At 37.8% G+C, this 12,588-nt stretch overlaps 1 protein-coding gene across 50 annotated transcripts in view; it reads right to left on the bottom strand.

Annotated features, from left to right (window-relative positions):
• The window catches only part of NRCAM (neuronal cell adhesion molecule), a 286,106-nt gene that overhangs the window by 42,009 nt on the left and 231,509 nt on the right, over positions 1-12,588 (bottom strand). For 26 of the 50 annotated variants that reach the window (XM_058297194.1, XM_058297195.1, XM_012527213.4 and 23 more), the window contains 6 exons: positions 12,305-12,436; positions 5,375-5,518; positions 3,997-4,108; positions 2,487-2,653; positions 2,243-2,390; positions 629-753 (listed from right to left, as the gene is read on the bottom strand). In XM_058297194.1, coding sequence (XP_058153177.1) covers positions 629-753; positions 2,243-2,390; positions 2,487-2,653; positions 3,997-4,108; positions 5,375-5,518; positions 12,305-12,436 — 828 coding nt within the window. Of the gene's footprint in view, positions 1-152; positions 183-628; positions 754-2,242; positions 2,391-2,486; positions 2,654-3,996; positions 4,109-5,374; positions 5,519-12,304; positions 12,437-12,588 lie in introns of all 50 variants that reach the window. The other 24 variants (XM_071215222.1, XM_058297173.1, XM_012527211.3 and 21 more) reach the window with 1 other exon arrangement.

A 12,588-nucleotide genomic window follows, 5' to 3' on the forward strand; every position in this document is an offset into this window, starting at 1 on the left:
ATGGGCAACACGATGTAACATTGAACAGAACCCTTTTCCTTAAAGAGGCACAATGATGTGATAGAGAAAAGAAAGCAATTAATAAATAATATTTTTCTGCAAAGTGAAAGAGTTTTATAGAAAATAGAGAAAGAAGATCCATGTTAGTTTACCGTAAATGGGAGCTGGAGTTGGAGTAGGAGCTAGAAAGGACATTAATATAAAAGATTTTAATCAAAATTAGTAATGGAAAGATACAAGATAGCACAAGAAGATAAAAATTCCACATATTAAGATTATAAAACTAAGTACTATGTTTAGCTGTGGAGACATGGCATCAAAAAACATGCAATAATAATTTAGAGGGAAAGTACCTTGATTTTAAATAAAAGTAGATTACTTCCCCCAATTTTCTAGAAAAATATCACTAATATCGATATTCACCATTTTATCCCAGTGCTGCTATCGAATATGCACACTGCAATTATTGCCTTGAAGGCATCTTTTAAAGAAGAAAAGCATGGATATTTAACTCTCTGATCAAGTTATAAAAATATAACAAGCAAACATTTAATATTTACAATGTTTGATTTCTCTTTTTAACCTAATTCAGGGAAGCCCATTGGGCTGTATTTGTTCTCATTCTTACCAACAACGCTGAGCACAGCACTGGCGGAAACATTGTCCAGAGTTGTGTTGGCCACACATGTGTAGGTCCCACCATCATCATCATTTACATCATCTACCACCAAATGGTCCTTGTCAATTGTAAACCTGGGAATGTAACACATTCAGGGCAGCTGGAATTGGCATCCAGCCACAGCCTATGATTGCTTTACCAGCATTAAAGAAATTTTTGAACTTGATAAACGAGAACGATGATAAAGATTTGCAGCATATTCAAGTTAAAATCCTATACAATATGTATCATGTTAACAATGCTTAAAATTGGAAAATAATTTAAATATTTGAGTTAGAATCTTGGGTTAGAAAGGATAGTAAGTCAATAGGCAATGTGGCGTGAACCATGCCTAAGAGACGTTTGGTGAGGTGGGGGCAGCTCCACAGTTCCTCTTATTAGAGGGCTTTACTAAGGCTATTGCTGCTAAGAAACACTTGAAAACCACTTATCCAGCTCAATTTCTAACAAAGTCTGTATTAAATAATTATTTACTGCCGAAATTTTGTATCTTTTTTTGCGACGTGCATAAAGTCTCATGGGAGGAAGTCAATGCCAAAAGAATCTGTTTTCTCATTGGAAGTAGGAAGGATTAGATCCTCAATCACCACTAAGAATTTTCCAGAGGTTACTTATGGGTATGAAAAATTACTCAGTGGGTCAAAAATCAATGTATATAGGATTTACATGCGGTTTTAATGAAGCTGCATAAATCATAAAATGTCTTCTCTGGTGATTTTCAAATCAAAGCTTTAGCAGATTTTAAACTTTTAAAGTCTTCATATTTCCTTCTCGTCTTTATCAATGCAGATTCCACAACTGGCCAGTGAAGCACAGAAAAAGATAGAAACTCTGGGCATTCAGATGAGAAGGCCACATGTTTTGGAGGCCACTAACAAGCCAGTAACAGGTTTAGGGCAGCTGCGTGAGAACCACAGAAACCACTTCCACCAGCAGTGCTTGTCGTCACCCTGCTCCTGTAAAATTCATACATTCTACTCCTGTGCTTACTATGTTATCCTGAGGACCCCAAACAGAAAATGGTTACGACTTTTCTCCCATTCCACACTAAAGGACTGTGATGTGCTTCGGCTCTTTTAAATGCTTCACCTGTTTTATTTTTTCCCTTCCACTAGCTTTATATACAATCAAATTAAAACCTCCTATTCAAATAAAATGAGTGTCCTTTGAAACACTGACAGGGATTCAGGCACACTCTGGTGATTAAAGAGATTCTATTTCTGCTTATTTGTAGAATGATAATGAAAACATCTGTTGAGACTTCATTGTACAAAGTACAAAACAATGGACACTGTCTAAGGCCTGCAGGGTTTTTCCCATCCCAAATTGCACAGAGACCAATACACAAAGATAGACAAACATTCTCAGTGTCTTATTTCAGTAACTCAATACCTTTTTAGGTCCTAACATTTTACAACCAGGAGAAAATGCATATCTCTTTATTTTGGAGAGAGCAGGCTTCAGAAACATAAAAAACATCACTGTTAGGTCACTAAAATAAATCTTTAAATAAATAGCAGCTTAAAGAGAGAACAAAGAGAAAGGAAAGAAATCTTCAAATACCTTCCGTCATTGGGTAATTCACTGTTGTTCTTCAGCCATGTGACAGTGGGGATTAAAGTGTGATCGTGTTTCACTTTGCATTCAAAGGACACTGTGCCCCCTCTTTGAACAACTGCATATTCAGGCTGTTTAATGATCCTTGTTGGATCTGAAATTTAAATTTATTGTTAACCAATGCCAAAGGTGGAGAATTTTGCTCCAAGTCATATTATACTTGAAAAAAATCCCACCAACCCTGCCTTACCTTTAATTTCTAAGTGAACTTCATTCTTTGCAATTCCTAGCTTGTTCCTTGCAACACACGTATAGGTTCCTATACTGTCCTTTTGGGCCACAGGAATTTCCAAAGTTCCATTTTCATGAAATACATAAATATCTTCATGAAGAGCACTTCCTTTAGCTCCTTTAAACCTTCATTACAGAAATTATCATGGTGAGAAAAAAAAAAATCATAATTTGAAGTCAGACATAAAAAATGCCACTTAGAAGGTCAACATAGACATGATATGCATTAGTCAAATTCAGAAACCTTTGGAACTTGCACACTAACACTTCAGGGGATAAACATAAGGACAGGATGTCAAACCAAAAAATTCAAAGATAAATAGTGCTTGCAGAATTAGGCTGGCAATAAAAATATTTAAATTGTAATTTCTGTTATGAGATACACATAATTTAATATACATCGTTAACTAATTAACACTAAGTAGGTGAAAAAGTAGGCAAAATGAAGATTGCTCTATTTTGACATTTTTCCCGGACTATGATATGTTTATAACTGTATCTGGATTCTAAAAGGAAATTTTAATTTCAAGGCTCAAAGGGTTGTACTTTTGAAAGCATGAATAGGAAAATAATCAGGGAAGAAAAATAAATAAAGCATATATATTATGTACACATTCCACTTCCTAGTTAGTGTCAGACAGGAGAGGTGAAGATGGAAGAAAAGGGGTGAGGGAAAGTCAACCTAGAAATGTAATTAACTATTGTTTTCACTAGGGCATCATCCGCATCGCATCAGTTTCTCTTCTCTGTGGTTAAGGTGAGGACCTGGGGAGACTTTCCTTTAATCCTAAATCTGTCTTTAATCTCATATCACTGTTTGGAGCCCAGTATGGCATCTGGTGCCTGACAGATGATCGATAAATGAATGTTCCAATTTTCCTTCACTCCTTTCTGAGTAGTAGCCCTTCATAGCCTTGTATCTCCCAGCTTGTGCTAAAGTAAACAAAAGAAAGGATGTGGAGGACATATATCAGGGTGGGGAGAAAAAGAACGCAGGAGAGCTTCACTGGATCTCAGGAAGATCAGGTGGGGAGAGGTACCAGAGATAAACACAAGTGATTACTGTCTGTTTTTGAAGTCATAAAAACCAGACTAACATTTATTACCCCCGTCCCCACCAACATCAAGGAATGTCCCCTAATCAGTCCCTCCACCAATATTCAGAGTCCTAGGTGTTGTCCATGACACTGTAAAATACAGCAGCCTGAACGTTTTCTGGTTTTGTTTTTTAAAAAACATTTACAAACAGCTCTGTGGTTGGCAAAGTGCTGCTAAATAGACTACGTATGTGAACATATTTGGCACAGAGCAGGTGGTTAATAAATATTTCTGACTGGATTTAATAATTAATAGGACGATGGATTCTGCATCGCCTTTCCCCTCTGTTCTTTGACTAAAACACAAATATTTAGAAATCTGAAGACTAGCAAATGTAAGGTATTTGCAAAACAAAAAGGGCAATTACTTACCACTCAATGGTAGGAAGAGGAGACCCAAAGAAGGCACAATCTAGTAAAGCAGGCCTGTTGGCAATGACCTGGTAAAGTGTGTTTGCAGATGTGAGGATTCGTGGTGGCTCAGCTAAAAATGGTTTTGAAAGGTAAAGTAAACATTAAAAATGAATTTAACACTTACAGCCCACAGTGTAGTTATTGCATATAAGGTCATTAGAGTTCACAGTAAAACACAACCATCATGTCTCTCCTGCTACATTTCCCATCAGGTATGACATTACCAGTTACTCAAGGCAGAGAAATGCAAGTATCCTCCCTCTCCCTCAGACCCCACAGCCTGCTCAGGTAGAGTATTTTAATTACTGATTTATATAGTTATCTCCATACTATATTGTGAATCCCTTGTAGGCAAGGAATGGAACTTTTTATTGTTTTATGCCTTGAAACTCACATAGTAGATGGCACAAAAGTAATGACCAAGTACATTTCTGTTGAATGACTGATCCATCCTAATAACAGGGTTAAAATCAGGTTCCCCAAGTTGGGGAACACACAAGTTGGTACAAAAAAGCAGAGTTCTGATTAGAGTGATTACTAAAAAACAGAAGTAGAAGTCAAACTGCATCCTAAATATCTCCCAATAGTTTAGCTGCTAAACTCTTCACATGACTTACTGACCTTCATTTCAAGCATGAAGGAAAAATACTAAGTATTGGTTGGCTGCCTGATTTTATTTGAGAAAGAAGCATATTAATCTTTAGGGGCTTGAAATATAAATTCCTGGCATGATAAAAACAATTATCAGAAAAGTTTTAAAATTTTTGTATTTGGTAGTTTTGTCTAACATGAAAATAAAACGTTCATATACAATCCATTTCAGAGTATGTTTAAGTATGTTTTTCATGCTTCCTAAACATAGTACTACAAATTAATAAATGAGTGTACTTGTAGCTTGGATAAAGGCCAACCAATACGATTAATGATACATTTTTGAAAAAATTGTAATCATGAAATTATTATTCAACTTGTCAGTTTCTAAGGATAGAAATGGCAGTAATATACAGTCATTATTACAAATAAATGTTATTTTCCTTTTGAGGGGTTTAACACTTAGTCTAACCATCTGTGAATGGAACAAGCCTATTTGATTCTTTTACAATGAAGAATTTGCCATTATGAAAGCCATGTCATGAAAGAACATTAAGACCAGCCTATACTATCCTTTAGTGCAGGGTTTATATCTTATCTGTCTCTGTATATCCCTTATAGCTCCAAGTACCATGCATTGCACGTAATAGACACTCGATACATTTTTGCTGAATGAATGAGAAATAGCAGTTGTTAATTTAATTTTTCACATTTTCAGTAAAATGTTAGGAAATTAAGAGCTTACCCAGAACATTTACAAAAGCGTTTGCCAGTAAATATCCGTATTCATTAGAGGCATTGCACTGATACACAGCACTTGATCTTTCTTGAACATTTGAAAAAATAATGGTATCGCCATCTATTTTCCTGCTGGGGTCATCAGGGGCAACTGTTTGAGTGTAATAATAAAAAGTATATATTTACTTCCCTTTGCCTAAAAGATGCATATTAAACTTGCAATGCCTGAAGTCTACATAAGAGTAAGTAGCACAGAAATACAGACTAATCTAGGTATATGCAAAGACCTCAGGCAGAAAACCATACTTTTTTCCTCCTCAGAATTTAGTTACCATAGATCAGCATGGGTATATGTCCAATATTCATCTAGTCTTACATTAATTGATTCTGCAAAAACTATTATTTAGAGAGATGCAGAGAAAGAAAATCACAAGTCTAGGTGAAAATTGCAGTACAAATCCAGGAAAACACTGCCTTTCTTGCAAAGAAATTGTGATGATTTGAGGAAGTAAGTTAACTGTCAAAAGGATAGTTAAATAGCAAAAGCTATTCTCAAAAAATATAAAGAAAATGTAGCTTGTGAAAACCTGTTTTTTAAGAGCATCTTATTGAAAGAATAACTAAATAAACAGGACTAATAATCAAATACGAAAATGTTAATTTTTCTACTTTGAAAATAAATTCCTGAGGCTGAAGTAGAATTATATTGTCTAAAATTTCTCTTAAAGATAGTGCTTTCAGCTAAATAGCTCAAGTACTTAAAAAATGTTAAGACCAGGGTTGTTCCTTACTGAAGGGAAATGGAACTGTTTGGGTAGTATTAGATGTAAGAATTTAGTTCAGGCATGCTCAATAATTTGGAATTGCTGTGCTTTTGGAGATAAATTCCTTTCTGTGAATGCTAAACATCAGGCTGTAACCTTACACTTATCTAACAGTACCCTAAAAGGGTTATAGGAATCTGTCCTAACATGTTGGTCAAAATAAAATCTAAATAATAGGACTCTTTCTCTTAAACTGCTCTTGCAATTTGAACCAGTTGAGTAGCCTTAATTTTCATTCCAAACACAATTTTTTTCTCTTTGGTGACAGAAAAATGATGTGCAGCTAGACATATTTGCTTCTGCATTTAGTCTTCTTTATTACTTTAAAATATTGTATAGCTGATTCATCTGCAGTTTATTAACCCACTTTTATAAAAACAAACCATATTATAGTTATTTATCCTTATTTTATTTACACATATCCAAAGTATTGTGCTCATTCATTCTTATTAGTTTTTTACTGCTGCTGTGACAAATTCCCACCAATTTACTGGCTTAAAACAATGCAAATTAATTTTCATACAGCTCTGTACAGTTTAATCTCCTTGAACTAAAATGAAGAACTGCATTCCTTTCTGATGCTCCAGGGGAAAATCCATTTCCCGGCCTTTTCAAGCTTTGATAGGCCACCCACATTCCTTGGCTTAATGCTCCATTTTCTCTACTGGCATTTTCAAATCCAGTAATGTGGCATCTCTCTGACCATTCTCCCACAGTCACAATTCCCTCAGACTACAGCCAGGAAATGTATTCCATTCTTAAGGACTCATGTGATTAAACTGGTAATTCAGAAAAATGTTCCCATCTTGAGGTCCATAACATTAATCACATGTGCCAAGTCCCTTTTGCCAGAGAAGGCAACATTTTCACAGGTTCTGGGGTTAGGATGGGAGCATCTTTGAGGGGTTATTATTCTACCCACCACACATTCTATCATATTTACAGCCTCGAAGACTTCAGATGTTTCAGACCAAAATATTCTAAAAATGCACCATAAATTGAAGCATTAGAACAAATTTTAACATACAAGGACAATGAGAACTACTACTAGTGTTACTCCTCATGGACTGATTAATAAATTTATTCCTGAGCCAGCAATATAGATGTTCTTGCAAAGGCAGTTGTTGAATACTTTGATCATAATCGATAGCTAATTTATGAAATCATATTAGATACTCCATTTAGTTCAACTAGTGAAGCCAAGTGATGCCAAGATATTTCGAATGCTTCTTAATTGACATCTGCTGTTTGTGACTCCAATTTCAAAATTGCCTTAAGGAACATGCTGATCCAGCTGGAAGACAAATACAAGTCATAATTCCCTCACCAGTCAATAAATGACTTCAGATGACAGAAATGGCCCAGGAAGTGAACTAAGGCTGTGGCTGGCAGCTCTGCACCCTGAGAGCACAGTGTACTTGGGCAGCCCACGTCCCTTGCCTCAGTCTGGTATCATCAGGGCCTTCCTGGCACACATGATCTCAGAGTAATTTCCACTGACTGCCTCTATAAGAGGTGCTGGAACACAGAGCAGCACTTCTGGGGTCTCTTTCTCTGTTAATCATTCTTAGCTCTTTTGGACCCAGTGTTTGGGCACTCAGTGTGGGGTTCTCTGGGGTCTCTCGGTGAACCTGCCCTGACAGCATCTCTGGGGATGTGCCAGGCAGTAGAGGGGCAGGGAGTGGACCATGATCAGGCAAAGGCAGAGCTCTGATCATGCTGGATGGGGGCAAACGGTATGAGAAGAGCTCCTCAAATCCTTGAGTATTTGAAGCTGTTTAAAGTGACAACACCATAAAAATGGAAGATGAAGCTCAATTAACTAACATAGCCAAGAGACAATCTTACCCCAGGAGAGACTCGTATTAGTCACAAACATAAACCATTTAAAAGAGTTTTTAGGTAGCCTACAGTTGTACTTTTCCTTGTTATCAACATTTTGGGATGCTATTCTTTATTTGGAAGGCATATAACTGTATCAGCCCTATTTCTGCTAAATAGAGCAGTCTTCAGATACTTATTTTTGGCAAGGTATTTAGGGATAAAATAAACACTTCTGTTAAGAGTAGTGAACAAGCAGCCCAGTCCAGGGGCTTTGGCTACATTTTCCTTAAGCACTCTACTAACCACACAAAAACATAATTGTCACAGTGACACATGGAAGCTCAGTTGCACCTGGCAACGAATGAAATCTCCAGTGCAGAGACATTTAAAGCCTTGGATTTTACATATAAGCTACTAGGTTTGAGTAACTCTCTATCATCTAGACCTACATTATCCAAAGGACTAACTGATTCTGAGAATAATCAATTTTATTTGCTATAATGAACACTGGAGAAGAAATCTAAGAGCATAGCCTCACCCCATATAACTTAAAGTCCAGAGGTAAAGTCCAGAAATGGGGTGACAGCCTTCAGGAAATGGCTAACTTCTCCTAACATGGCTGGCCCAAACTATAAATCTTTCCAACATTTAGAAAATGATGATGATGACTCATCATAATAATGCCACTTGACATAGTACTTTCAATTTTTAAAATGTTTTATACCTACTTAGATATATAGTTTTATTTTTTAAAGGAATCTTCAGAAATAGCTTAACTAGATGGTCTTATCTGCATTTTAGAAATGAAACACTAGAGGGGAGAGCACTTTATGGTGTGAGATTAATGAGATTAATCTCATAACATGAGATTAATGTTCAGGTTTTCTCGGGAAGCAGACTTAGCCCAGGGGATAGGGCATCCACCTACCACATGGGAGGTCCCCAGTTCAAACCCTGGGCCTTCTTGACCCATGTGGAGCTGGCCCATGTGCAGTGCTGATGCATGCAAGGAGTGCCGTGCCACGCAGGGGTGTCCTTCGCGTAGGGGAGCCCCACGCACAAGGAGTGTGCCCCATAAGGAGAGCCACCCAGCGTGAAAGAAAGTGCAGCCTGCCCAAGAATGGCACTGTACACACGGAGAGCTGACACAACAAGATGACGAAACAAAAAGAAACACAGGTTCCCGGTGCTGCTGATAAGGATAGAAGTGGTCACAGAAGAACACACAGCGAATGGACACAGAGAGCAGACAACTGGGGGGGGGGGGGGTGGGCAGGGAGAGAAATAAATAAAAATAAATCTTTAAAAAAAAGATTCAGTGTCCATGAAAGAGGCCACTCAGCAGAAGTTGTGGGTGGAGCAGCTGCTGAGGGCAAGAGTGGGCAACAGCTGTGCCTCTGCAGTATGACCCTGCAGGGAGCTGTGCAGAGTCCCTGCCAGGTGCTTGAAGTCCATCACCTTTTCTCACGTGATGTCCTAACAGTAACAGATGCACTTTTAGCTTGGCCATGAGATATGGAGAAAGACACCTTTCAGGGACGCTTCACATCTCCTCGGTGTAAATAAAAGATACCTGCTGCCAGCACCATTTGCTGTCATGTCATGTGATGTTTTTCTCTTTGCTGGTCCACCAGAATTGTTGCTCTGAAGCATGGCAGAGATCAAGGGACCCTGAATCTGTAGGAGCTATGGAATTTTTTTTATCATATCTTTGAATGTATATTGCACACAGAAAGATCATGTCTTCTTGGGGCCCAGAAAGCAGGCTATTTGGGATTGCATCATGTCCCCTCAAAAAGACATGTTCAAGTCTTAACACCCAGTCCTATGGGTGTGAACGCAGTTGTAAGTAGGAACTTTGAAGATGTTATTATTAGTTAAGGCATACACTCATTTGTGAATAGGATCTTCAAAGATCCTATTTAGGTATGGACAAATTGAATCAGGGTAGGCCTAATCCATTTTACTGGAGTCCTTGTAAGCAAAGGAAATTTGGACACAGTCTGTTGGTGAAGCCACACAGTCAGTGAAAGGTAGATGTCAGTGGAAACCAGAGGAGCATATACATGGAGAGGGAGAGAGTGCCATGTGATAGAGAATTACCAGAATGCTACAGAATCTGGGAAAAATCCAGCCCTGCCAATACCTTGAGGCTTAACTTTTAGCCTCCAAACTGTAAAACAATAAATTCCTGTTAGTTAAGTCAACCAGTTTGTAGTATTTGTCACAGAAGCTCTGGAAAACTAAGATACTATTAGTGCATTTTCAAGCTCTTATCACAATTAGCTCTTACTGCAAATTAACTCTTATTATGTAGCTGAATTTCAAAAAATGGCAAACAGGCCAAATCAGAAGGAAAGAGAATCCTCATTATTTAATCTCCCCTTATTCTTGTGTCACTGGCCTACCTGTGTTTCAATTTCCCCACTAATGATTGCATTCTGGCTGTCAAGCTTGAAGATTTATTATTTCTAACATTCCCTGGCTCTCCTGGTTTTCCTGGTGAGTGGCTAGATGCATAGTCTCTCCCACTCGCCAGTTTTTCTGAGTCTAGACCGGAGGGCATATTTAACCTCCCATAAATTGACAGGGAATCTCTGAGCGGCAACACATGGTACAAAAATGCTGAGCATGTTCCATCATTCACTACAATTCTGTATCCATTACTAGAAAGTCATAAATTGTACAATAAAATTTATTTTTTAGTTCTGGACTTTCTTCCATTTTTTTTTTTCTTCTCAATTTTTAGTGGCAAGATCTTCCTGATGAACAACCACAAAGTACCCTCTTGGTTTTCCCTGATCCTAATCATGGTTAAAATTGGGAATGGAAATACCCAAACCTCATTTGCTGACCTCTTTAGAATTTGTTTTCTCTCAGGAACATATTTTCTTTTACAGTAAACACAGCCTGTTTGTTTAAAGTACCTGATAGTTACTGTGCTGTGTGACACAATAAACTCCCAAGAAATACTCAAGGAACAAGGTGCTATTACTCAGACTAGACCTGCAGTTGTAAGACCTTGATGGTGAGAAACAGGGATGTGTGTCCTTTTAAATCATCCAGATCCACCTTAGGGGGATGATACACTTTGTTTTGCTGTTTAATAGACCTTCTGTTATGTCAATGTAGAGCCAATATTTGATTCTAGTTTGGAGGCAATGAAGAGTTAAGCTACTCTACAAAGTAAGCCAGGAGCCTATTTTTATTGTTAGAAAGAATATCTCTGCAGATTATTATGGTATTGATGAGGAAGGCGAACCTGAGGCTGGATTTAAAGCAGAAACTGATTTCCACCTCTCTCTCTGGATCTAAGGGATGGCTGATCTCCAAGAAGGGGACAATGTTCAAAGATTCTCCTGTTAATAGCAGCTGGTAGTGGGTGAGGTCTAGGAAGAGGAGACACAGTGTGTTCTCTGTGGATGGGTATGGCTTATGGCATCCAGGACCAGAGAGGTGTACTATTCTGTTTTTAAGTTTTTTTCCCTTTGCTATAATTTTCTTCTACTATCGCCAAGCCTTTAACCAAGTTTTGTTAGATTGGTCATTGCTGTGATTTAGAAAAGCAAGAGAGGGGCGTGTGGTCACACTTTGGGAAACTGTATGGGCAGCGTGGCAGCAGCCTGGAGAAACTGGCTAATGGGAGCAAGTGGGGAGTAGAGCAGCAGCCCAGGGAAGGAGACTGGACAAGGTGACAAGTAACAGCCAGGCACATATACATATTGCTCAAGGATGAGCTCAACAATACTCTGGGAGGAAAGGCTCATACAAGACTGGGCCTCCTGCACATGATAAGGATCAAAGGATGCATTGTTATTTTGGTATTAAATAGGTTGGTGAACTCTGAAGACTGGAGAACGTGGAAATATCTGGGTAATACTTAGGAATGAAAATTTCTTAAGGTAAGACAGCTATGTTTCTTCTTTGTCACACCCACTGGCACTATTCCTCTTCTCCCCATCCATCTCTTCTGACCCCCAGGATGTTTCCACAAGTCATGTAACAATATGAACAATTAAGATAATCTGAGCTTTTCTGTGATTATTTCTGACTCTGTCATTTCTCCCATGATCTATGTTAGAAGAAATATTGTCAAGTGCCAATCAACATAGCATAAACTAACAATTCAAAGTCATAATAAATATGTTATCATCTAATAATTTGGTGCCTCTGCTCAATTTATGTATAGCTTCCTTCCTTAGCTCAAATTATTTTATTGTTTGTTCACTGTTGACATGTAGATATGTTATTAAAATATATTGCAACTGCAGCCAATTGAGGAAACTTACTTTCTATTGGAACCCCATTTGTTAACCAGTTAATCCTGGGTTTGGGGTTGCCATTAGCTCTGCAGGTCAAGGTCCCATCCTCTCCTGGGGACAGCACAAGATTTTTGGGTGCCATGATCCAGTATGGAGCCGCTTTATTGAGGGAAGAAAAAAACAAAAGCATCAATCTGAATCAAAGAAGTATTTTAGGAGAAGAATTTATTGAACTATGTTAATGATAATAAAATAAGTATTTTGACAAACATGTATTAGTTTCATTTTTTAAAGTGAATGGATTTTATAAA

Source organism: Dasypus novemcinctus, chromosome 5 (genome assembly GCF_030445035.2).
Source record: "Dasypus novemcinctus isolate mDasNov1 chromosome 5, mDasNov1.1.hap2, whole genome shotgun sequence".
NCBI classification, from domain to species: Eukaryota; Metazoa; Chordata; class Mammalia; order Cingulata; family Dasypodidae; genus Dasypus; species Dasypus novemcinctus.